The sequence below is a fragment of the Arachis hypogaea genome, chromosome 3, assembly GCF_003086295.3.
Source record: "Arachis hypogaea cultivar Tifrunner chromosome 3, arahy.Tifrunner.gnm2.J5K5, whole genome shotgun sequence".
Classification (NCBI taxonomy): domain Eukaryota; kingdom Viridiplantae; phylum Streptophyta; class Magnoliopsida; order Fabales; family Fabaceae; genus Arachis; species Arachis hypogaea.
Window position 1 is genome coordinate 39442676 of NC_092038.1, and position 27841 is coordinate 39470516.

Below are 27841 nucleotides of genomic sequence, written 5' to 3' on the forward strand. Positions count from 1 at the left end.
TTAACTTACCTTCACAGTTAGAGGTTAACTTAGTGGGAGAAAAATCCAATTCTCATCACAATTGATAAGGATAACTGGGATAGGACTTCCAGTTTTCATACTTTGCCAGGAGTTTTATTAGTTATTAATTTATTAATTCTTGCAATCTATTTCTCTTGCTTAAAACCCTTTTTCAAACCCAAACACTGTTTTTCCATAACCAATAATAAATCATACTTCCCTGCAATTCCTTGAGAAGACGACCCGAGGTTTGAATACTCGGTTATCAATTTCAAAAAGGGTTTGTTATTTGTGACAACCAAAACGTTTGTAAGAAAGGTTGATTGCTTGGTTTAGTAACTATACTTACAATGAGAGTTTACTATAACTTCTAAACCATCAATCTTCAGTTCTTCAGTCCTCGAATTAGACGAGCATTAAAATGGAAAAAGTTCAAAAGGTGGAAAAGAAACTTTTGGAAGACAAACTGATTGAAATCGAAGGAAATTTGGAAAGCATTTAAATAAAGCAATAAAAGTGCCTTCGATGGAATCAAAGGGCTTCTGACATAAAAAATAAAGGTACTGAAATATAAATTTGACAATAAAATTTAAAGATGCTTTAAAGATAGATTGAGCAGGAAAAATAAAGTTTGCTGAATTTATAAATTAAAAAGATAAAGATATGGAAGGAACCCTACGGAAATTGAATTCGAACACAGACTCGGAAATTCGCTGAGATATGAGTGTGCTTGAGTGTATTTCTGAAGAAAAGTTTTCACCCTGGTTCCTTAATACTTTCTAATATTTATAGCCCTTTTCCCTAACCGACCATTAATGACATGACGCCCCCTTATGTGTGAAAGTTTGGGTAGCAGTTCCTGCTCTTTCACCCAAACGTGTGATAGTGACTGAAAATTCCTTTAACTCAAAAAAACCTTCGATCTTACTCATTTGAGTAGCTATTCGATTTACCATGTCCATCAAATCCATGTCAAATAATTTTACATTCGATGCCTTCATGTGCATCCCTTTTGATCTTTATTTCCATTTCGAAACTTTATTAACATCTTGAATCAGCTCAACCTTGGAATAGAATTATTTTTTACCAACACTTACTTTCTAACTACATTCGTACTTTCTCTATTTATAAAATTCTATTAACTAACTTCATCAAAAGAAAAAATTCTATTAACTAATAAAACTATTAGACTTAATTTTACTCGTTTCATTATTCATTATTTAACATAGCTTTTAGCGAAAGTCCGCCTTTGGAGCAGCATATGTTGCCTTGATTTAGATAGCAAATAATACTGAAACAAAGCAAACTATATATTTAAGATCTGAATCGATGAGAACTATGCTCGAGTTCTCCAAATTCAGCCCCATGCTATTAATGATGCATAAGTTAAAATGATTATGCGCTAGTGTGTCATACGATGGGCAAAAATTTTCAAAAAGGGGTACAAACACGTCATAAAATACAAATTTTTTAAAAAAGGGATATGAATACGTCAATATATATATAAGTAAATTTTATAAATTTTTAAAAATAAATGCTATTTCTTAACTAATAAAATATATTTTATGACAGTTTATATATTTAAATAAATTGAAGCTCAAAATTACCTATTTGCAACATTTGTAAAATACTTATATCTCGACCCTAAACATTTGTTAGTGTTTCACTCAATTTTTGTAATCTCAATAGGGTATTAAAATTGAGCTTATATCAAGATCTCAAGTATCGAAACAGATACGACTATTCTCGAAAAAAAAAAGTAGACTCAATCCGAATATTATTTAATTATGGTATTAAAGTAATTTTATATCGAAATTACTAGTAGTAGAATAATAAAAGAATAAATAATTAAATAAATAAGATAATAAAAGTGTAGAATACTGATCAAAGCAAAATAATAACAAAATTCAAAGAAAATAAACGACAATGAATCAAATAAGCAAAAGAAAACAAGTTAAAAATTGAATTCTAACACTCACATGCACTTGTACTCCATACTCTTCCGTTGTGTCGTAAAGACAGGAAATTTATAAATTTATGTGATAATCTAGTATTCTTTGTTGAAGTCCCTAAACTCTTCTAAGTTTTTAATATTTATAGGCCATGGAGATGAACTTGCCGTAGAGCATGTTATCCACTATCTTATACTACAAAAAAAAATATTTTTAGCAATAATATATTGTAAATTCTCTTCTTAAAACCTTTTTCTAGTGGCAATTATATATTTACCATTAACTATAGATTATAATGGTCATTTCAGCTATTGTCACTAAAAGAAAGCTAAAATTAAAAAAAAATAAAATGAAAAACGCAAAATCGTCAATATCCGTGTCTCGCCACTCTTCCTCACACAAACAACTCTCTCAGTGCCTTACTCTCTGAGAAGTGATAACCACACACCAATCTTCTTCTTGATCTCGTTCTCACATCTCCATCATTTCATGTTCTTCATCGCTCAAATCTCTTCCCAGTTTTCATCTCAATCTTAATCACGCTCTGAATCCTTTTCTCGGACAAGCTTGTGTTGATTTAGATTGAAATCTCAATCGCGCTCTAGTAATCAGGTATAAGTTCCTTAATTCTCTCTCAATTCTGATTCTTGTACTCCCAATTTGTGTTCTATTGCATCCTTTTTCCATATCTCTTATCAATTTTTAGTTTTATCTGAGTTAACTTTTCTCCCACATTGGATTCTACTATTCTTAGTTTTGATCCCTATCGCATGCACTTAATGCAGGTTGAACTCGTCATTCAGTGATTTAGACTCAAAATTTTGAGGGTTTTCTTCGCTCAATGCATTATCGGTTTTAGATTCTGGTAATTTGATTTATTTTTTTGGCTTTATCATTTTTCCCTTCGATTTTCTAAACTTCTTTGGCTTTATCATTTTTGGCTCAGATTATGCTGTTAATTAGTTAATGCATTCTTTTGATGTGTTAAGGATTTAGGGATTATACATTCTAATGTCTTTCATTGTTCATAGATGGATAGGGCTTTGATACTTGGGAATGCAATCGACTACTTAAGGGAGTTATTGTAGTGGATTGATGATCTTCACAATGAACTAGAGTCAACTCCACCTGGCTCTTCACCGCAATCTTCCACCACCAGCCTTCAACCATTGACACCCACGCCGCAGACGCTTCTGTGCCGGGTGAAGGAGGAACTGTATCCTGGTGTCTTGCCAAGCCCCAAAAACCAACCTGCAAAGGTAAATCTTTTATCACCTCGTTGCAAGATACTATATGAATTGTAATATAAAATTTTGCTAATGTGTGATACATATACATATGAATTGTAATATAAAATTTCTGCTAATATGTGACATTTCAAAATTTCTGCTAATGTGTGATACATATGAATTGTAATATAAAATTTTGCATGCCTAGTTACAAAAAGTATTTATAAATGTTGTGATGTATTTCTTAAAAGTGTTGGTGTACTATCTATGAATGCATGATTTAAAGAGTTAGTGGAATTTCATGATGCATGAATTAAATCATTATCACTCTCTAAATTACATGCGGGAGTACTAGTTGGAATATGAGAATTGTCATTAAGTGACAATGATTGTGTATGGACAGTGGCTCGATCAAAGAGCCTGAAATTATTTAAACTAATAGCATGATCATTTTGGATTGTATCATAAATGCACTGTTGTAAGTTAGATTGAGTAGGCTTTGATGTTACCTCTATTGAGATTGAATTATGTTTGTATTGAAACACCAAGGCTCCGATCTAGTAATAATGAAAATAACCCTCAAAGATATTTAGATTTCATAGAAAAATCTTCACTCATATTAGAAGCTATGGATATTTCTGGTCCAAGGTGACAACAAATCATCTTGGCTTTCCACTATATATAGATGTTTGAATGGTTAAATAAAAAACACAACATTATTATATCTGTATTTGGTGTCTAATGTCAATAACTATGAATATGATTGCTTGTATTCTTTTGTAAAAAGTTCTTTAAAAGAAAAGTAAGGAAACTCATGCATTGTAGTTGGTTCAAAAGAATTTTGAATCAATGGTGGAGAATTCTAGTTTTTTTTTTGTTTTGAAACAGAACCGGAGCCCAAATAAAGTTAGCATTTATGTACAGTGAGTGATACCCATTCCGTTATTTCCCTTCTTGGTTGTGAATTGGGCTATTTTACATTTTTGTCACAGTTGTGCTAGTTAGGGATCAAAACTTTTTTTGGTTTTGAATGTTGTACTAAGAGAACTTTGGTCAATTTTTTGTTCTTAAGGAAATCATAGCTGTCATTGTTGTGAAGTGTATAACTAATTTGACAAGATATGTTTTCAATACAACTTCTATATCTATTCTGCAGGTTGCTTCTTTCTTGTATCACCAAGAGAGAATGAATGTTCTTATCGGACCAGATGTACATGAGATATTTGCTAGAATTCCAGGCTTTGGCTTTGTTCAGACATTTTATAATCAGGATACCAAGTATCTTAAGTTTCTATATCTATATGAATTGACTTGATTTTTTTCCTTCATTTGCATAAACATGTGCTTTCATTTAACGATATCTTAATATTTCAATGCCTTTGATCCAGTGATCTACATGATAAAGTAGATTTTGTAGCTTACTTGGGTGGAGATGGTGTCATACTGCATGCTTAAAATCTGTTCAGAGGAGCTGTTCCTCCGATTGTGTCCTTTAACCTTGGCTCCCTTGGCTTTCTGACTTCTCATAGTGTAAGCTAACATTTTGTCACTTCATTAAAGTTCTTCCATCACTCAGTGGATGACTAGCTTATCTCCCTGTGGCAAATTGTTTCCCAATCATTTCACTTCATGTTTAAAGGGTACAAAATGTCAATTGTTATAATTTATTAGAATGTTAACCTTTAACTCACAGGCTCACACTTTACTTACTGGTAGGTTTTTGAAAGCCAGGGACTTTAACATTGAGAAAACAATCCAAATGTGAGAAGAAATGCTTAATTGGCAAAAACCCCACTTGTATATCTTAATAAAGTTACCGATGGTTGTGTTGCCCGTCTTGCTGCCAAACAAGAATTTATGGAGCCATGTTCTAGTGTCAAAGACAGGTACATACTCATTTCCTTTTCTTTTCTTTGCTTTTTCTAATTGTCACGAGTCTTAATTCTTAATATATGTGTGTGGCATGCAGGATTGGCTACAGTATGATTGCTGATGCAGAAGAGAAGGGGCTTATATTACCTGGAAAGGTTGGTTTACCTTAGCTTTAAGAAAATTGCTGCTTTTCTTTATTATTTTATTACTTTCTTTTTTCCACTGCCATCACTTTAATTCTGACGTATACACTTATCATGAGGGAACATGCTATATACGTAAGCCCAAATTCAAATACATGTTCTGTGAAAAGCTTTCATAATATAAAGATATTTGTTCAAGATTGGAAGTCATTTTAGCTTTGATTGAATGGTGTTACTCTTTATTATTTTCTGTTAAAACTAAGATACAGAGCTAGCTAGGATGTGGATTGATGGAAGATAGTGTTGGTTATTTAGATATATGATCTGATTTGTTTCTTATCTACATGTGGCTCTTCTCATATTTTTTGGAAGAGTGTTCCGATGGAACCAACAAGTGAAAATACTGGCATCGGATTAGCTTTCGTGGCCGCAGCCAAGGTTACAAGCACAAAATTACAATGCCTGCTTCGATGAGTCTCGAAAGAAGAATCACTCTGTTGGCTTTTGGGGCTGAGTTGGTTCTGACAGACCCTGCAAAGGGAATGAAAAGAGCCCTTAAGAAGGATGAAGAGAGTGTGGCTAAGACTCCCAATTCCTACATGCCTAAGCAATTTGTGTATATAATGTAGATTTACTCTTAAATCCTTTTTTTTCTTTGTATTATTTGTGTTGTTTAAATTTGTATTATGCTTGATTACTTTTCAAGAGAAATTTGTGTATAAATATTTTGAATGTAATGAAATATTTTATTTTGTAGTAATTAATACGGGTATATTTATATTATGTACAATAATAATAATTATTGGTAAAAATAATTTGAAATTTTAGAAAAAGGATAGGTTGTTATTTCTAAAAGAGTGAGTATAATTAAAAAAGTTTTAAGGATTTAGCGGTAATAATAATGGCAACTAAAAATGAATAACATTACAATTTTAGAATTATTTTTAGTGGCCATATAAGTTGTCGGTAAAATGGGCTTTGGCGGCAATAGTAATGGCCACTAAAAGTAAATAACATTGCAATCTTAGAATTACTTTTGGTGGCCATATAAATTGCCAAAAAAATGGCCGCTAAAACATATATACTTTTGTGGCCATTAAAAAGGTCTTTACCGGTAAATGTTATAATTGTCACTAAAACATTTTAGCGACAAAGCATAAGACAGCTAATATCTAATTGCCGGTAAATATATTGGCGGTTATTTTTATTGCCGCTAAAAGCAAAATAAATAGCCGCTAAAAGTGATTATTTTTGTAGTGTTACTTCCTCCTTTTTCCCAGCCATGACATTGTCTTGACCATGAAAAATCTTGATCCCCAAGTTTTGACACCCACATCTTCCTTGGTCTTCAAGTCCCATGTCTCTCCAACTTGCTCATCGAATTCCACACTCGTGTTCTCCACTTAGTTTTGATGGTCGAGTAGCAAACCTGATGCTCAGGAAAAGACAATAACTACCGTTCAACTTTGATTCTCCTTGTACCATCTTTGTTTGATTTCAGTTTTTTCCGTCCTTGCTTCAGTAGTCGAAAGCTTTGGTAGTCGAAATGTCCTCTTTGTCGAGAGAAATCCATTTTTTTACTAACAAATTGCTCCTTTAAAACTTGTCATTTTGTTCAAAAATACAAATTTTAATATTTCTCGTGCCGGGCACGTGTAACCTTTTCAAATTCTTTAAAATTAAAAAATAGTTACGTTTCATTTAAAATAACGCGCACTTTTCTGGGAATGCATAACGCCCTGAGTTTTAATGAGCCTTTTCTTGAATAAAATATTCCATCATTACTCCTTAAATAAAATCATCCCCAATTTTTAAAAAACTTGCTTCTTGAAAACCCTAATCCTTTTCTCTCCAAGCAACACACCTTTCACAGTTTCTCGATCGCTCTTTCATTCAACCTCTACGCCAACCATCATCACCACATTCTCTTCTTCGACATCCATGGATGCAACTTCTCATTCTCGCAAAGAAGGAGATAAAGCCCTTCCTCTTCCTCTGTTAGTGGTTGGAACAACGCAGTTCTATGATGAAAATGGAGCTTTGAAAGCCCCAAACCAAAATGCAGAAACCTCTAACTCTGGTGTCGTCGGATATTTTGCCATTCTCAGTTAATGGAGTATTGTATTCCTTTTTAGGTCCTTTGGCAACCCAAGAACAAATTGATTCTATTTCTTCTTTCTTTCCATCACCGCAAGATCAACCCTTGATTTTCTACAAAAATATCAAGGCTTTATACTTTGCTGGTCGAGATTTTAGAACTGCTCCCCTTAAGGATTTGAATCTTCTTTTTTTGACCTGGATGTCTCGACTTGCACCTACATATTAGCCGATTTGAAAGTCTCTAAATATTATTCATGCCCTAGAATTAGCTACTTTTGAACTTTCTTATATTGCTCCGTTACTAGGGGTTAGTTTGTACTTTTGGTGCCCTGCCACTAACAACTTTTACTTTCCTTACGAAATGATGGGTCCAACTCTTATGGACATTTTGACCCTGACTAGCCTATCCATTGATGGTGAATTCATGTCATGGTCGACCGATTACCTTGAGGATGATTTTGATATTAATTTTGACTCAAATTCCATATCAAGTTTCATCCAAAACAACATGGGTTCTAATGGAGACCCTATGTCTAACAGTGAACATGAAGCTTTCCTCTTATTTTGGCTTAATTCTTTTGTTTTCTGCTCAAAATCAGTCCAAATTCAGAAGAATAACTACTTGTCCCTAGCCATCATGATTCATCACAAAAAACTCATTGACCTTTCTACCTTGATTCTGAGTCAACTTTATAAAACATTTTCCTTGATTGTTGGTGAAATTCATCAAGGAGATCCTTCTATTAACCCTTTTGGTCCCTTTAGGTTGTAAATTTGTGGCTTAAAGCTGTTCTTGAGCCTCGACTTAATGTTTCTAAGTCGACAATCCCCATCACTACAATCAATGGCATTCATCTTTCTCAACTTTCTTGGACGAAACCAAAAACCATGTCTCTATATGCCTTTTGATACTTTGTCAGAATTCTGTTCGACATTAATAAAGACAATAATATTTCACATTTTTCGAACCCATTTTCATTTCAACCCAGTTCTATTTCATGCCTTAACTCTTTCACTAGCTCTCAACCAGAAAACCAAGTAATAGTCGATGATATGTGGGTTAGGATCGTAATTTCCCAAATTCTCCATGTTGGCTTATCTTTTGAGTCGACATGAGCTCTTAAAAAAATTAGTTGTTTATTCATCTCAATATGTAGTCCGACAATTTGGCTTAGTCCAAACCTTACCTTCTCCTTTGTCTCTCAACCTTAAGATTCAAAAGATTCACTATGAAGTGTCGGATACAAAAGAATTTGATGAGATATTAGAGATGAACCACCAACGGATGTTGACTCAATACCAACTTCTGAATATCAATAGTTATTTTTTATCGGCTCTTCATTTTCATACATGGTGGTCAAAATACTTCTCTGCCCATTGTACATCTATTGATCAAGTCCTCTCGAATCTAGTTTTCTCTCGTACATGGATAGCGTCTAAGAATCAGAGGTAAGTAAAAGAAATCTTTTTCTCAAGTACTTAGCACTTTTGTAGGTATAATTTAGATACTCAACTCGCCTTTATCTTTTAATTCCTTAAGTTACTCGATAGATGCCTATTATTCAAGTTGCTGATGGCCCACAACCAGTTGAGAAAAATTAGGATACACAAGATAGAAGTCAGAGCAGAGGACGATTGATACGAAATTTACAAACCAATTTTTGTAAAATTACTGGCAAGTGCACCAGGTCGCATCAAGTAATACTACAGTGAGTGGGTTATCGTTCCTGCGAAGATTAATAGATCAAGTAATAATAATTAATTGGCTATTCTAGTTAAACAATTCAATTTGGTATGAGAATCAATTAGAGGATATAACATAAAACTACGTAACATGGCATTAAGTAAATGATAGTAATATAAATAACTTAAAGTAAATGACAAGAATGTAAATAGCTAAAAAGTAAATGATTGAAATTAAAAATGATAATAAAACTCATAAATGAATTAAAAACATAAGCAGTAAACAGATCTCAATTACAGAATTGAAATAAGGTAGTAAATAAAGTAGGAATCAAACAATTGAGGTTTAGAGATGTTAATTCTCTGGAACCTAAGATCTCAACTCTATCTCAATCATGCAATTATTGATCTCTAGTAAATCTTAAGTGATTGAACTCCAATTCTTTAGTAATTTAACCTCTCCAAACTTAATCAATTGCCAATTTCTTGATCAATTGCTCATGAGAAGAGATGAATCTCATTTCCTGATTTCTAAATCACACAATTCTTAGGATCTGAACTTAGTTGACCATATGTCACATATCAAATCTAAATTCAAAATCAGAATAATTGTGAGAGAGGATCTTCAAGCTTAATTCCTATGAATCAACTTTCTAGTGGATCATGAAATTAAACCCAGATTCAAACCATCTTCGAATGAATTTGAATCATTCAAAATAAAGAACAAAAATTCTCTCTTAGAAACAATAATACATAGAATAAAGATAGAGAATCAATGAATTCATTCCATCAAAAATTAACAGAGCTCTTCCTCTCAATGAAAAAGAGTTAGTGACTCATGTCTCAGAGGAATTACAAAAAAATTCAAATATGTAAAAGTGAAGAAAGAAAAAGTAAAAGTGTATTCTCAATTCTCTCTTCCCCTTTTTATACTTCCTTTCCAAATTATCTTCAGATTCAAATTCCAATTCCATCAAATTCAACTTCAATTTCAAGTTGGATTCAAGTCCAATTCAACCCAATATAGCCCATGAGTGTTAGTAAGGTTAATTCATCTTATAACTCCACCAAATTGGTTGATTAGTCAAGACTCCAAATATTTGAAGTGATTCTGTGAAGATTCTCGAGGGACGCCAAGCCAATTGTCACTCAATTTGGCCCAAAATACTGCCTGTTTTACCCTTGCCGTAGCACGCCAAAGTAGAGCCATGGAATTCCAAGCTTTCTTTCATCATTTTGGCCCAAAATATTCTTTTCAGGTGCTAGCCGTTGTATGCCAAGGATTAGCCGTGGGACGGCATACACATTTGTTACTAAATGGCCCAAAAATTCAATATGTGAAGTACCAGCCGTGGCACGTCAAGGTACTAGCGTGGGACACAAAACGGGATTCGTACATACGCACGAGGGATGCGTACACATGAGGGATGCGTACGCATGATCCTACATATGGCACTGGTTGTGCATACGCATGAAGGATGCATACGCACAACATTGGAAACTTGCTTCGAACAAGCGTACGCTTGAAGAATGCGTACGCATGACCTTCTTGATCAACCAGATTTGTGCGTACTCATGATTAATGTGTACGCATGTTTCTTCCTTGCTGCTATATTTCCACGTACGCATCATGAATGCGTACGCATGATCACCGTTGAACACCACTTCCTCCACGTTGGACAACAATGGTTCTAAGCTCCAATTCCTTAAATTTGGCCCCAAAAGTGTGTCCTTCAAAGTGTAGCCTTAACTTCAAATGTATTCTTGGCATGAAAGTGTGTTTTTGGCTCTTCTTTCTTTCCTTGGGTCTTATTTTGCTTGGTTTATCTTCAAAATATCCTGAAATACATTATTCAAGACATTAAACAAATTTTCAACTAATCTATGAATTAATTGCTAAAAGAAAACAAAAATTATTACTATTTAAATGAAATTCATAAAGAAAAATAACAAATGATGCAAATGTATCACAATACCAAACTTGAAATGTTGCTTGTTCTCAAGCAAAAGGATTTAGGAAAAAGATAGATAAGACAGAATTTAATTGATTGAACAAGAATTGAGTCAATCTTTGAAGGTTTGTATCCATCCTGGTCAATGAGATTAATTAGGCATGGTGATTATGACTGAACCTTTCTGTCTGGATGAATTTTGAAACCTTAAAATTTTAAGAATGAAGAATTTTCCTAAACTCAGACTTGAATGAAACTGTGAGACTTCCTTATTGCATTTTCATGATCCTTGAACCAAGTTCTTATATTTTATTTCAGAGAAAATTTTTGATCCATTCAATTCTAGATATTTTATCTCAAGGCAACTTTTGATAATAAAATTTAAATCGGTAATCCCAAACTAGTTGGTTTAAGTTACCAGGCAATAAGGCACCCCAAAGGATCTAATCACTCAAGTCTCTTTTTCACACATCTACACCACAAGCATATAACCAGGGATTACTTCCAGACATTGGTGTCCAGAACCTCTTTGGATTTCTAAATGTTTTGTGACAAGGTGGCTTTTAATTGTGGACTTTCAATCGATAATCCCAAGTTAGTTCACTCAAGTTACCAGGTAATGAAGCACTCCTCAGATTTACTTATCCAAGCCTTTTCTTGAACACAAACACCACAAACACATAACTAGATCCTTGGTCATCTATGCTCAAAACTTTGTTATTTGTCAATCCTTCTCCTTTTTTTTTCTTTGCCTGCTGTTTTTGACTTCTCTCAACTTCTGTCAAATTCAGTAAGATTTTATTAATTGACAATATTATTAGCTCACAAATATTATTATTGTCATATTTCTAAAGTTGTAGAGTTATTGGACATTATTTGCTAGCTCGGTAGCGTGCTCAGAGTTGCTTTCAGTTCTTTAGAATCAAGTTGTGAGTGGATATTATGTCTATAATTGTTTTTAAGTATACTATCATCAATATTTAAATTGAATCATTATTTTTAGCATTTGAAAATACTTTATTGTTGTAATTTTTGGATTATTAGAATGAATATCGATTTTTGAAAAACTCATAATTTTATAAAAATACACATGAGATGATATTTATATATTTTATTAAGCATACATGTTTTTCTTATTTGAATTTGTTAAACTTAATTTAAATTTTAGTATGCATTCTTATATATGTTCTATTTTTATGAAATTTAGTAATATGTGATTTGGTCTGAATTGGTTTGGGAGACTTGGACTAGAAAACTGTAGTTAACGATGGTTATGATGTTAATCTAGATGCATTTGGCTCAGACCTCAGCTAGCAGGGGCGTTGCTAGCCTAACGTATAGGCCACACGTTGAATTTGTTATACCGTACGGGCAAACTAGAGGAAAGGGCTACCCTTAGAGGTGGAGCCGCCCTAAGTGTGTAATATTCGATTTGATTTTACTTCTGGAATGAGAACTCCCATTTCAGTTCATCCGTTTAATTATTTATCTAATTATTCGCATATTTAATTAATATAAATTTTTATCTCCAAAAAGAAATATTATTTTTAAGGTAAAGTTTGTATCGTCTTGTGTGAGTTATAGATATAATGTTTTCTCACTAAGTTGCGAAACTCACTCTATTATATTCCCATATTTTTCATATATAGGTGTTATTCCAGGTTCTATTCCACCCGCCCCTCAGTAGATCTTAATAATTTCTAGATTATGTCAATACTCCATATGTCACAGGCAGGATCTTCGTGTGAGTTATGTTATTTTGAATCTCGAACTGTTTAGATAGTAATTATGACTTGGTTATGTGAAACATATAGATTTAACTATACATTTTAGTTATCAACTTAATATATATGATGCGACTTTCGACATGTTTGGTTATGGATATGATTGGAATATGTTGTTGTTGTTGCCTTTGAAAATGAATGTTTATTAGTGATACAAAAAGATAATATTCATGTTGGTAAGGTCCTAGGAGTAGAGGAGATTCTGTCCCTTTTTTTTTTGAAAATTTGATCATTTGCCTTACAGAGGAACTTGTCCCTTGAGTGCCAGTCATGGCTTGGTTCGGGCCATGACAGCCAAGAAGCAAGCCATGTGTTATACGTATGGAATAGTGTGTATAACGCACCAAATGAAGCGTTCCAGTAGCAACCCCAAGCTATGCGTTATACTTGAGGTGACCTGCATATGGAATGGTGCGTATAACGCATGGACTTTGGACACCTCCAGGGCTTACATGAAGCCATGCGTTATACATGGGGTGCCCTGCATTTATACGTGCAAAGCAAATAGAGGCCAGACATTGCCAATTGAAGCCCATGCATTATACGTCTAGCAGCCTGCATATAATGCACCAAACAAAGCCCTCCAATAAGCCTTTAATTTACTCATCAAATCTTTTATTCTTCAAGCATATAAGTGGGTAATTCAAGACTTAGTATAATCCCATAAAATCAAGCATTAATTACCAATTGTGGAGAAGATCAAGGGAGGTTATCTTGAAGGGAAAAAACTCTCTGAGAAGAATTAAAGAATAAAATTTGATTTAATTTAGTTTTTTTTGAATTAGTTTGATTTCTAAATTAGTTTTTAGGGTTAGTATAAAAAGGGAAGGAGCTACACACGTGAGTTTCTTCTTCCACCCATTTTTACAATTGAGAATTTTGATTTTTCTTTGATCATGAGAAACTAATCTCCTCTGTTAAGGTTTGGAGCTCTATTTATTACCATGCATTAATGTTCTTACTTTTCTATTCTTGAGTTATGCATTGATATTTTCTTAAGAATTTGGTTTTCGTCCTTCATCACAAGGGTTTGAGTTTATTAAGAAATAGCTTGAATCTGAATTGAATTCTATATGTATTTTGGAAAAGATTGTTTGATAGAATGAAGCTTGAAAACCTCTTCTCTCAATTCTGAAAGTTTTGAGCTTGGCTTGATAAGTGACATTGAATCAATTAGGTTTAAATCTTCATAATTGTGTGGCTTACGAATCAGTTTGTGTGTTTCATCTTTTATCATAATTGATTTATTAAGGAATTGACGATTTGTTAAGTTAAGAAAAATTGAATTACCAAGGAATTGGAGTTTGGTTAATTAGGATTTGCCATAAGATATATATTTTCATGATTAAGGTAGATAGAGAAAAGCATTTTTCTTGATGTTTTAAACACCTTTGAAATCTTAGCATTCCATTCGTACTGTTTTCTCAACATTTTATAAATTGCCTTCATTTAATCGTCTACTTTTGTTATTTGATATTTAGAAACCCTAATTTGCAATTGTCTAGTTAGAATAATCGATTAACTCTTGTGTGCTCAGTCTATTAATTCTTGTGGGAATGATAACCCACTTCCGTGGTATTACTTGATACGATCTGGTGCACTTGCGGAGTTGTAGTTTTGCAAAATTCCACATCAATGAGCCAAAAACTTGATACATTTAAATGTTGGCAAGTGCACCAAATTGCTCAAAGTAATACTACAGTGAGTGGATATCGTTCCCATGAGAATTAAATGATTGAATCAAGCAACTTCTAGTTGAACATTCTAATTATTAGATCTATCAAACCTTAGCAAAAGGGTGTGAATCTTGAAATCGAATCCTGAAATAGTAAGGAGCAATGAAGGAGAGTGTTTGTTTATGAATGAGAGAATGCTTATGAATTTGGAAAAGTAATCAGTGAAGGAGATGTTAAAGGCTTCGGAGATGTTTAACTTTTAGAAAAGTAATGCTTATGTTTTCTTACTTTTACTCATGCAAAAATACTTTCACGGAAAATCATATAACCAAATTCTAATTCCTTAGCTATTTAATTTTTCTTAACTCAATTATTCACCAATCTCTTGGTCAACTAATTAAGAGGAGAGGTTAAGCACAGTTTCGATTTAAAGCCGCACAACTTTCAAAATACTATTCCTAATCAAGTTGAAAATCATGAGAGAGAGTTTCAAGCTAATTCCGATATTAAATTTCTCAAAGTAATACTAGAATCCAAGATAGAATTAGAATATTTTCTAATATTTCTAAACATTAAAGATGAAGAACGAGACTTAATCTTGAAAAAGTATTAATGCATTAATCAAAATAAAGAACATACTTACATTACTAATCCATAAAATCAAATAGAGCTCCTAACCCTTAACAAGAGAGATTTAGTTACTCATGACAATCTAAAACTAATCAGGTGCTGGATGAATCCAGTTATGACTCGACGATCCCCTTTTGTGAACCATACGTTCACTTATTTATATCCTAACTTCTAACCTAGAATTCAAATTCAAAAGCTAAATTTAATCTTATCTTTTGAAGAATAAGATAGATAAAAACAACCGTTCAAGTGTAATCTTAAACTAAATCTTAACAACCAAATTTTATCTTTTTGGAAGAAGTTAATATTAACTAATCATTCAAATCTTGAATCTTTTGAGTTGAATTGAAGCTTTCTGGGTGAAGATTGATGCATCCGCATCTTTAGTAGTTTTTTCTCTTAATTTCAGTCCATAAGCTAATGATTCTTGTTATTTTAAGTAATCAATTTATGGTTTAGTGTATATTACTTTGAGTGTGTGAATTTCTTTTGTTATAGGAGAATTTTGAAAAAAATCAAGCGAAGACAAAAAGAAAGAAGGGCAAGCAATAACAACAAGCAAGACAAGGATGGAAGGAGCTAAACAAGAGGAGCTTCTGGACAAAGAAGAGGAGTTTGTGTACATCACAAAGAGCTCCAAGGACAACCAAGCCTACAAGTCCTTCCAGAGGCCTCTGCGCCTCATGCATGGTTTGGTGTGCCTCACGCCTCCCTCCATGCGCCTCATGTAGCCACCATCTTCATATCTAGGGACTACCCACCTTGCCTGTGCCTCACATCTACATGTTGCGCTTCATACATGGTCCCATGTGCCTCACGTAGCTTCATAGAGGCCTCTCATTCCTCGTCCCTTGAGCTGTGCTTCCCGTGTGGATCCATGCGCCTCACGCACCCTCATGGGCCACTCCCAGGGCTTGTGATTCCTTGCTAAATCTCCCTTAATCTCCAATCCTTTGAACATTTAAGTTGATGATTAAAGCTTGAGCGCAAGACCCATGATTTGAAGCATTGATTGACAATTATGAAAAATGATCTAAGCTTGACTTAGGATGGAAAACTATTGAAGGAATATTAATTAGTTTAGATTTGATTATGTTTTAATTTGATTTAGTTTGATTCTAAATTAATTAGATTTAGGGTTAGTATTTAAAGAATAGCGAGACACTCACGTCTCTCTTCTTCTTCTCTTCCTCTTCCAGCCATTTTCAGAATTCAGGGTTTTTATTTATGCATTATGAGCAACTAATATCCTTTGTTAAGGTTAGGAGCTTTATTCATCTTTTTATGGATTATTAATCTAAGTGTTTTACTTTATTTGAGGTTTATGATTTGATCTATTTCATGATTGAGTTTTCTTTCTTCATCCCTAAAGATTTAGAATTGTTGGAAAATATTCGTTCTTCATCCCTAAAGATTTAGAATTGTTGAAAAATATTCTAACTCTATTTTGAATTCTAAATATTGTTTTGGAAAAAGTATTATTGGAATTAGCTTAAAAACTCTTTCTCATAACTTTTTATTTAACTAGGAATAGTGTTTCAAAGAGTATGTGACACTTTGTGGTTTTACTTGCTCTAGTTTGAATAAGTGACATAAAATTTCAGACTAGAAAACTCTTGAAATCATTCTTTCTTGTAAGTTTCAATTGTTTGGGACTAGCTTGCATAAGTGACATACAATTCAACCTAACGACTATTCTTGAAACTTATTTGAAATTAATCAGAATTATGCTTTACCTCTTTTCTTAAATAATTGACTAAGGAGTTATCAATTAATTAGGTTAAAGAGAAACTGAATTACCAAAAAATTAGAATTTAATTATTTATGATCTGTCATGATTGATCTCTTCATGCTTCAAATAAATGAACACAAGGATTATTTTCCTAAAGAGTGAACATCTCTGAAACCTTAACATTCTCACCATCATCACATTCACTGTTTGCTATTTATTGTTTTGCCTTTGTTCACGTTTATTTTTCTCATTCTTCTGTTTCTTGAATTGCTTAATTAGAATAATCAATTAATCGTTGTTGCTTAGTCCCGTAATCCTCATGGGAATGAAAACCCACTCACCGTGGTATTACTTGATACGATTCAGTGCACTTGTCGAGTTGTGGTTTTGGCGCTATTACTGGGGATTAATTGAGATTGACAACTACTACATTAATTGATTCTCTAAATTAGATCTTTTATTTTTCTTTGCTACTCATTGAAAATCTCTCCACTGTGACATTGAAAATTCCACTTTTTTTTTCTCTTTCTCTATTTTGCATGCAGAACAAAGACAAGAAATCACTCATCTTTTATCCTAAAATTGAAAGAACACTCCACCAATTGAGAAAGAAGTCTCGAAATCAGAAGGAGTTAGAAGAAGTTGAGGAGTTAGAAAGCATGGCAAACAACAATAATAATTCCAATGCTAGGAGGACTCTTGGAGACTTTGTTACTCTCACAAGTAATAGTTGTGGGAGTAGCATAGTGAGGCCCACTGTAGAGGCACACAACTTTAAGTTGAAGTTTTCACTCATTACCCTGGTTCAATAAAATTGCCAATTTCATGAAAGTCCTCAAGAAGATCCAAATCTGCACATATCTAGCTTCTTACAAGAATGTGACATAGTCAAATCCAATAGCGTTTCTGCTGAAGCTTATTGCTTGATGTTGTTCTCATTCTCTGTAAGGGACCGACCCAAGCAGTGGCTCAAAACTCAACCAAAATAGGACATTGCAACATAGGATGATTTGGTCAATAAATTCTTAACCAAATTTTTTTCACTATAAAGGTTGGCAAAGCTGAGACATGATATCCAAACTTTCACTCAGAAAGATGGAGAATCTCTTTATAAAGTTTGAGAAAGGTACAAAAAAATGTTGATAAAGTGTTCCCAAGACATGTTTGGTGATTTAGTGCAACTCTAAATCTTCTATGATAGGTTTACTCCTACTTCTAGAACTTTGTTAGATTCCTCAGCCGGAGGTTCCATGCACATGAAGACTACTAAAAAGTCTTAGAATTGATTGAGATAGTGGCCAATAACCAGTATTTGTACTCCTCTAAAAGAGCTATAAAGAGAGGTGTGATGGAACTTGATACTTTGAACACTATTTTGGCACAGAACAAGGTGATGTCTCAACAAATTGCCTCACTCATAAAGTATATAGGCCACATGCAAGTATCTGCAGTGAGAACACAAGTTGTTGTATGTAACTTGTGTAGAGGAGCTCACAAGGAGGAAGAGTGTGTATTGTTTTAAGGAGAACAAGCTACCAGTGAGCAAGTAAATTACATGAAAAATTTTCAAAAGCCACCAACCAATGATCCCTTCTCAAAAATTTATAACCCATGATGCAGAAACTATTCCAATTTTAGCTGGGGTAATCAAGAGTCAAAGACCTTCAATGCACCTCATCAACAACAATCCAAGCCCATGCAACCATAAATTTTCACCAAAGACTTTTTTCTTTAGAAACCAAATTTTTTTCTCTGAAAACCAAATTCTCTTCCTTTGAAATTACCATTGAAAACTTATCTCAGGTTAATACCACAATAACCCAATCCACCTCTACATTCATGCAACAAACTCAAACATTCATGGATAAAACAAGAGTCAACTTCCAAAATCAAGATGCATCAATTAGAAATTTGAAAGTATAAATAGGATAAATTGCCAAGCAACTCACAAAGAGCTCACACAATACTTTTCTAAGTGATATAATTTTCAACACAAGAGAATAATGCAAGGCCATTAGCTTGAGAAATGGAAGAATAGTTAGTAAAGAAAATAAACCTCAAATCAAGGCACTAATTGAAAATGTTGAAGAAAAGAAGTAAGAAAAGGATGACACTGTTCATGCACAAACAATTGAAGCTCCAAAGAAAAAGGAAACAGTGGCTCCTTATCAATCAAGAATTCCTTTTTCTCGAAGGTTCAAGCAACAATACCTTGATGAAAAATTCTCCAAATTTTTGGAGGTGTTCAAAAAGAATCACATAAACATTCCATTCATAGAAACTTTGAAACAAATGCCTCTTTATGTCGAATTCATAAAGGAGTTGCTATCCAAAAAAAGAATTTTAAATGGAGATGAAATTGTGCTAATGACCAAGGAGTGTAGTATAATTATTCAAATGAGATTGTCAAGAAAAATGCAAGATACGGGGATCTTTCAAATTTTTTGTACCATTAGAAGCATAAGTTTTGAATAAGTGACATACAATTCAATCTAAGGACTATTCTTGAATCTTATTTGAAATTGAATCAGAATTATGCTTCACCTCTTTTCATAAATAATTGATTGAGAAATTAGCGATTAATTAGGTTAAAGAGAAATTGAATTACCAATGAATTGGGTTTTGATTATTTATAATTTGTTGTGATTGATCTCTGCATGCCTCAAATAAAGGAACACAAGGATTATTTTTCTAAAGAGTAAACATCTCTAAAACCTTAACATTCTCACCATCATTGTCTTCACATTCACTATTTGCTATTTATTGCTTTGCCTCTATTTACGTTTATTTTTCTTATTCTTCTATTTTTTAAATTATCTAATTAGAATGATCAATTAATCATTGTTGCTAGTCCGTTAATCTTCGTGGGAATGATAACCCACTCACCGTGGTATTATTTGATATGATTTGGTGCACTTGTCGAGTTGTGATTTTGCAAAATTTTGCATCAAAGATTTTGGACTTGGCACTGGGATTGGGTGATTGGCGCTTGACTTGAATACATTTTTGGCCCACTGGAAGTGAAAAATCACTTGAAGCTAGTCTCTGGGACTTGGCGCTGGGCGCCCAGTGTATTAAAATTGGGTGGCATTAGGTGCCACTTCTAGAAGTTGGGCGCCGGCTTTTCTTGTCTTTCTAAGTCTACGAAAGTGCCAAGATTTGGGAGATTGAGGTTGGGCGCCCAATTGGGCACTAGGCTTGGAGGTTTGAAAGATGAGCTTGGTGTTCTAAAGCTAGGTGCATGTGTTGGACGTTGGCCTTGCTCCTGCTGACGCTGGGCTTGGGTAGTTGAAACCTGGTGCCAACTTCTCTTCCTTCTCCTGGGAGTGTATTTTGTGTTTTTTTTTATTTTATCCTAATTACTCTAAAAACAAATCCTGAAAACACAATAATCTTAAAACATTTCCAAACATTTGATTAGTCGTAAAATCTTCACTAAAAGCATAAGAAATTTGAATTAACCCTAAGAAATTATTCAAAAAAAACCTAAAACCTACTAAAGATGCCTAGGCATCATTCCTCTCTCTCTCTCTCTCTCTCTCTCTCTCTTACACACACACACAGCATTCCACCCCAACGAATAGCAAAAACAATAATGTTAAAGAATCTTTCGCTTCTATCTTTAATGATGACAACAACTGCTCAACCTCATATGCCAGCGCACTCCCAAGCCTGGGCCGAGGACCACCAGTCTCGAGCCTCTTCTACAGGGTACCCACCAACCCTTTACATTTCGAGATAATCGCTGCATCCTCCTCCTACCAAGCAAACCACTTTTCCTCCTCCTCTTCTATTCAAATGAAATTATTAATCCAATCACAAGAACAACGTTAGCATGCCTTTGCAGCTTTCAAATCCAACATGCTTATATTCCCCTATTGCTCAAGAAACTAAAACCCAATTTCATAACCAAATTCATGAAAATAGAAACAATTAACTAATTAATTAATTAAAATTAAAAGAAAAAATTGAGAGTTAAAATTTACAAAAAGATACTTGAGATTATTTGTCGAGATGTCATCTTTGGTCTCGTACTCTCATTTGAGACCGGGAGTATAATACGGGCTTGTTAACCATCTCCTTGCACTTCCTGAATGCCTTATAACCCTTCCTCAGCATCTTGTTATCGGTACCACCAGACTCTGTCACAACAGCATGGATTTTATGAGCTTTCTTGTCGAACAGTCCTGACAACATCATCTCCTCTATTCTAGTCTCACCCAACCTCAACCAATTTGCAATACATATTTGAAATTCATGTTTCATATCCCTCCAACGCATTGTCGTTTTGATAAGTATAGAGGGGCTTAACAGTCCTAAAAAAATTGTTATGATCGACATTACATTTGTACAAACCAGCTCAAAAATTTAACGTTACATGTCAGCAACTTCTACTAACTAATCGATTTATCATTTGTCAATTGTTAGAGTGCGGATTGTCAAAATTGCAAATGAATAAAATTCGGAGAAGATGTTTACTCTTATAATTTTACGTATCGAATAAGTGTTGGTTTGTATTAGCTTTTTTAAGTCAAAAAGTACTTTTTTTCCAAAAATAAATTACTTTGATTCAATTTTAAACCTATTTGAATGTGTCTCTTAAAAAATATTTTTATTAGAGAAAGTAAATTATTTTTTTTTTTAAATCTAACATGAAAGCAAAATAAATTTTGAATACTTAAAAGTCTATTCAAATACAAAATAATTTTTGTCTATTAAAAAATTAAAAAAAATAAATACCTTTTTCAAAAATAAATCCAAACTGACCTAAAACTTCCTTCTTGTTTTGAAAATGCTACCCAATTCGAACATCATTTATTGTAAGAATCTTAGTTGAATCACCATGTCCAAACCCATAACATATATCAAAAAACTCCTGATAATACATGGAATCAAAATTCAAAGTTAAAAAGTGTTTCGTAATATGGCAAATCTCTTGCATGTCTCATTGGAATAGTCATTTGATCCATTTTGGAGTTATTTAGTGCGAAAATAAAAACTAAATTTGTTTTGTTTTTGTTGGCATAACTTGCGTAAACTCTTTAAAATCTTTTTTCACACTCAACGAATGCGAAAATGTAACTTAATGCTCAAATTTATTAAAATTTTTACTTCAATTTAAAATGGTAAATAAAATATTTTTATTTAAATAAAAAAAATCTTGAAACGAATGAATATTTTTCTTGGATTTTTTATAAATAAATAAATAATTAAATGTTTTATTTATTAATATATGTAATTTGAGGAATATTTACATTTTTAAATCGTATTACATATTCTTTTTATAATGTAAACCAGATAAATATGAACATATTTTGTTTACATTCTTATTTATATTATAAACAAGGTAAATAAGATTCTAATTGATCAAATCTCGTTTGCAAACAAGATATGAAAAATTTACAAAAAAAACTATGTATCATTTACAATGTAAATAAAATATGTGTATATCTATTTATAAATAAGATATGTGTCTAATTTAGGTTAAACGATTGTTATATGTCGATTTGAATATTTTTTTTAATCTACGTCAATTCAAATTATTGTTAGATAAATAGATATTTAAAAAAAATAAATTATAAAATTTATCTATATACAATTATAAATTTATCTATTTTGTGTCTTAAAAGTATATGTTAAAAATTAAATTTTTATTAAAATATAAAAATTTTAAATTTTCAACATATTTATTTTAAATTTGTTAAATAAAAAATTTTAAAACTTTAGATAAGTTTATCATGTTCTTAAAACACATGTTAATTATAAATTGTTTAAAATTTGAAACTTAATGTAAAATGATAAAAAGAAACGTAAAGATGCTAAATTTTAGCAGAGCAATTTTAAAGTAGGGGACCAATGGGAGGTTTTAAATTTTAAATTTACGAAATTAATGGACAATTTTAACATGACATCATGTGAAGGATTAAAAATAAGAAAAAAGTTGTACAATCAAATAAAATATCTATCTAAATACAACCAGATCGTTACTAAGGGGTTTTAAATTCACGCGCATCTCTTCTTCTTCTCTTCTTCTTTCTCGTTCTCCTCTCATGTTGTTACTGTTTCTTCTTCTTCTTTTTTTTACTTTTTTTTTTATTTTTCTCTTTTTTTATCATCATCGCCGTTATTACCTCCACCACCACCTCCACTTTCTTCTTTTTCATTCTAATTTCTTCTGCTCCTTCATTTTCACCTCCTTCTCATCTATCTTCATCATCAACATCATTATCATCGTCGTTATTATTATCGTTCCTTTTATCATTGCCGTCTTCTTCTTCTCCCCCTTTTTTCTCATATTTCTCTTTCAGTATCGTTGTTGTCACCACCACCATACTACCACCTCCATCTCCTCCTCATCCTCCTCTTTCTTTTTTCATTTGAATTTCTTTGATCTCCTCCTTCCTTTTTCTCTTCTTCCCCCTCCTCCTCCATTATCATTATTATCATCATCGTCGTCTTCTTTTTGTATGTATAATAGTTCAAATTCAAAATGCACCGAAATTCCTTAATGATAGCGATACACAAACAAACTCACTTCAAAATAAATTCAAATAAAAAATACACCTTATTTAAATCCAGAATGCACCGCAATAAAATTTAGAATACACCAAAATTATTTAACAATGGCAATACACGAACAAAGTCAGTTCAAAACAAGCACAAATGAAGTGCACGTTATTTAAATCCAAAATGCACTAAAATTACTTAATAATAACTCAAAATTCCTCCTCCTCATTCTTCTTCTTCTTCTTTTCTTATTCATCTTTTTCTTCTTATTTTACTTTCTTAACAAGAACAAAATTAAGAAAAACTAAAATAAAAAAGAAGAAAAAACACATAATGTTGCAAAATTACTAGAAAAAGGATAAACCTATATTCATTCGACTAAATAAGATTGCAATATATTATTATAAACATATTCATTCAAGTCTAATATGAGAAGCAATGCTTCTAAAAGAAGAAATAAGAGCAACATAAAAAAGAAATAAAGAAAGAAGAAAAAGAAGAAGAAAAAATACAGCATTAAAAAAAGGAAAAGTATAGGGTACCAACATATTATCCGCCAACTTCTGCCAACTTTTATTTATATTTGTGTTTCATGGAAGTGTGTTCGTAGATGTGTCTAGTAATTAATATATTTTAAATACATATATAAAGAGACACATCCAGAAAATATATCTATAAAGACACTTCTATTAAACACAGTTATAAAAAAGACATTTTTATTAGACACATCCATGAACTCATTTCCATGAAACACAATTATAAATAAGAGTTGGCAGAAGTTGGCAGATATGTTGTTGGTAACGTAGCGGAACCGTTAAAAAAAATACTTTTGTACTTTTGTAGCAAAATTTTAGCGTAAAAATTAAAAAAATTGTGTTATTGTTAAAAAATTTTGGTACTATTTGTTCTGATAAATTTTGCATAATTTAAAATGTTTCTTCTTTTTCCTCCTCGTCTTCTCTTTCTTCAACTTATCTTCTACTTCTACTTCTTCTTTTTTATCATTTTTTATCTTTTTCTTCTTATTTCATTTTCTCATAATTCTTCTTGGTTCATTCTCTTAAGAGGAATAAAACAAAAAAAATCAATGCTACAAAATTACTAGGAAGAAAAGGAAGTAAAAAAAAATGCAGCAATAAAAGAACGATGATGGGGAGAAAACACACAAAAAAGAAGAAGGAATGCAAAGAAGAAGGAGGAAGAACGAGAAGGAGAAAAAAAAAAGATATGAACACTTATGTTAGTGGCTAGAGAATTGGAGCGTGTATTCACGCTCTCACTAAAAAAACTGGTTTTTGTTGAGTTTGGACCAACTTAATTGAATTTGGTTGTCAAAAAGGAGTAAATTCCCAAAATGGTCCCTCAGATTGAGCCTGTACACCAATGTTACCCCTAACTTTCACATTGAGCTCCGTGCGAAATCTTGGTTCTTCCACCCATTTCCGACGTGACTCAGTAGTCGGAGCGCTGAGCTGGCGGTTTGTGGTCCATATAGGTAGCCCTAAACATTGTTTTCCACAGCCTAGAGTAAGTTCTAACTCATCCACTCCCACCTCATGTATCCTCTCACCCTCCCATGGCTTCACTCTACCATTCTCAAAGTCAAAATCCGATGGTCTTCCTCTCTCTCCAGCCTGGCCCCATTGCATGCCTTCATTCATATCCATGGAATCTTGGGGAGTGATCTGCTGCATTGCTGATTTTCCAAGGTTAAAGGTAGGCGATGGAGGAGCAGCCGAGGCAGTCGTTGTCTGAAAACTAACACAGTGGAAGCATCAGATTCATCACACTTGAGAATGGTGGAAGTAGCCAATTGGTGGCGGCGGGAGGGGTTAGATGGGACGAATACTGTGAAGAGAGGATGGCGGAATGAATTAAGAGAGGAGACATTGAAGAGGGATTCGAAATCCGCCTTCCTTTTAGAACCCCTGGAGGTTAGGGAAGAAAGAGAAAGGGTAACAGGGGCACTATTGGATATTCTAAGAGGAGGAAGGTTTGTGGGGATGGAGGTGATGTTATAAATGAATGGTAGGAGGAATGAAGAGGGATTTTGAATGTTGGGATCAATGCGAGAGGGGCTGGGGAATGATGAGGAAGTTGGGCTAGCATGGTAGGAAGGAACAGGGTTTGGGAGCGCCGATGACTGCGGGCTTGGCTGTAGTGAAGAACAACCACTCATGTTCGCTGGAGTTTCCTCCAATCTCATCTTGCGGCCTCTTGCATCCCTGTCATCAAAACACAGATCTCAATCAAGATTTTTAGGGTGAAACTAACAGAACATAATCAATCATCTAGAACTATCACAATGACATCTGATCTCAGATTAACACTACAAAAGCTAGTTAGATCGCAAGCCTCTAGGATCAAATCAACTTTTTAGCAAGATTAGAAAGTGGATCAACAAAGCAAGCAAGAAAGAGCAAGTAGATCTGAGAGGAAGAGAAGTAGAAGAAGAAACCTTGCGGCGGTAGGTAGTACCGTCCTCTTCTTAACAAGCAATGGAAGTACCATCCAGGCTGCCTACGTGGACCACAAACCGCCAGCTCATCGCTCCGGCTGCTGAGTCACGTCGAAAATGGATAGAAGGACCAGGATTTCAATTAAGTACAATTAGAAATCTGAAAGGTACAATTAGAATATTTAAAAAGTCAGGGTAACATTGGTGCAAGGACTCAATATAATGAACCATTTTAAAGATTTACTCGTCAAAAAGACTTGAATATATAACAAAACTGTAAAAACAATATAAAACAAATAAAAGAAAAAAGTAAAAATCTCTCCGTGAACAATATTTACTAAATTTTAATTTTTTTAATTTAAATTATATTACATCTAAATTTACTGATAAATCAATCTAATTCTATCGAAATAATAATAAATTATATCGACTTATTTTTTAAAATAATCTAAATCATACCATAAATATTTTTTTTAGTTTTGAGGAATTAATTTTTTTATACGTACAAATACTTATATTTTATTTACAATGTAATATATATGTGTTTCGATATTATAAATGAAATATAATGAATTAAATTTTTATATATATCTCATTTACATCCATAATATTATGACTTTAAAAAAATGATATACGAAATAAATAATACAACATAAATTAGTAAATATCTCCCAAATTATGTATTTTAGTAAATAAAATATTTAATTTATTTATTAAAAAATCCTATTTTTCTTTTGGATTAATTTGGATATGAAATTGGTTATATGTAAATAGTTTAATAAAGTGTATGATGCACCACAATTAATCAAGTATACCATAACATCCTCCTTTGCTTGCTTGTCTAGATCAGCTGGGATAGCTAGAAATCTAGAATAACTCAACGGAGTTAATTAATTAACAACATTGCCACACAAGTCTCGATTCGCACACTCACACCCATTCTTGAACACCAAGCGAAAGCTGAATTTCAACCCACCGCTTCTTCTTCTTCTTCTTCTTCGTTCAAAGTCACAAAACGCCAACGAAGACAGCGATCTGACTGACCAAGAACACCGAACAATTATATACTTAGAAATCTTCTTGCAAAACAAAGGGCAAAAACAGAAAATGTATGTGGATCACGCGTTTTCGATCTCGGACGAGGACATGATGATGGGTACCTCGTACACTGTGAATAACAAGCCCCCAATTAAGGAGATCTCACTCGCTGTCGCTCTTCTTGTTTTTGGAACCCTTGGAATCATCATCGGTTCTCTCATGGCTTATAACCATGTCGGCGGTGACACTGCTCACGGTGACAACCATCACTCTATTCTCTCTTTTTTCTTTGAAAAAATGAAAATATCTTGCATTTAGGGTTTTGAGATTTTTGTTATTCTGCTCGAATTCGACTTAAAATTCTGAAAGGTGAAAACTTTTTACTTGGAATAAAAAGATAAGAGTTTTTTACTTCTTGGGCAGCTGGAAAATTAGGAAATTGTGCTAATTAATTACTCAATTGAGAAAGTTGAAAACTTTATGAATTTTTTTAATATTTAATTTGTGGTATTTTTGTGTGAATGATTGATATAGGGTTGTTCTTTGCGATCTTGGGAACGCTGTTGTTCATACCAGGGTTCTACTACACAAGGATTGCATATTATGCTTACAAGGGTTACAAGGGATTCTCTTTCTCTAACATACCTCCAGTTTAGTTTACTTATATATGTATGTCATATTGTTAAGATGATCATATACCCTTCTCTTGTACAGATCTCTTTTCTTGTTGAACTTTGTACTCTACTTTCTTTTGTGTCTAAACTAAACCATATATACTGCTACTTGCTACTGCTGTTAGGATTTGTTCTATCAAGTGAATCATTCTGCTCTGAAATCGTTAACTAGGACATGGATGAATGGTGATAGTTTAAGTTTTGCGTGTCATGTGTAAGCGTGGATTAAATGATATAGAAGTATGATTTGAGGGCTTATCTCTCTCCTCTTTTCTTTTATTTTTCTGTCTTTTGGTTCTTTACATTATGAGGAGGTTTGTGTATGTATGAATTCTGAGTTATTGATTTGATTGGAAGATATTAGGTGCTGTGGATGTGGATACGTGATTGGTGAATGTGACTGAGGAAGAA

At 33.0% G+C, this 27841-nt stretch overlaps 1 protein-coding gene and 2 pseudogenes across 1 annotated transcript; 2 read left to right on the plus strand and 1 right to left on the minus strand.

The window, feature by feature from the left end:
• Positions 1-2722: 2722 nt before the first annotated feature.
• Positions 2723-5956, plus strand: LOC140183453 (putative inactive cysteine synthase 2; annotated as a pseudogene).
• Positions 5957-24378: 18422 nt separating this feature from the next.
• LOC112790331 (BES1/BZR1 homolog protein 2-like) lies at positions 24379-25771 on the minus strand (annotated as a pseudogene).
• An 845-nt stretch (positions 25772-26616) lies between these two features.
• Positions 26617-27709, plus strand: LOC112790332 (uncharacterized). The gene is made up of 2 exons (XM_025832668.3): positions 26617-27012; positions 27291-27709. Exons 1-2 carry the CDS (start codon positions 26826-26828, stop codon positions 27410-27412), a joined length of 309 nt encoding a protein of 102 aa, XP_025688453.1. The 5' UTR covers positions 26617-26825; the 3' UTR covers positions 27413-27709.
• Positions 27710-27841: the final 132 nt, after the last annotated feature.

What these genes read in the sequence shown, in the direction of transcription:
- LOC112790332 (XM_025832668.3), top strand. Translation starts at nt 26,826, where the DNA reads ATGTATGTGGATCACGCGTTTTCGATCTCGGACGAGGACATGATGATG. An exon ending in CGGCGGTGACACTGCTCACG is followed by an intron (nt 27,013 to 27,290) that starts GTGACAACCATC and finishes TGATTGATATAG; the next exon opens with GGTTGTTCTTTGCGATCTTG.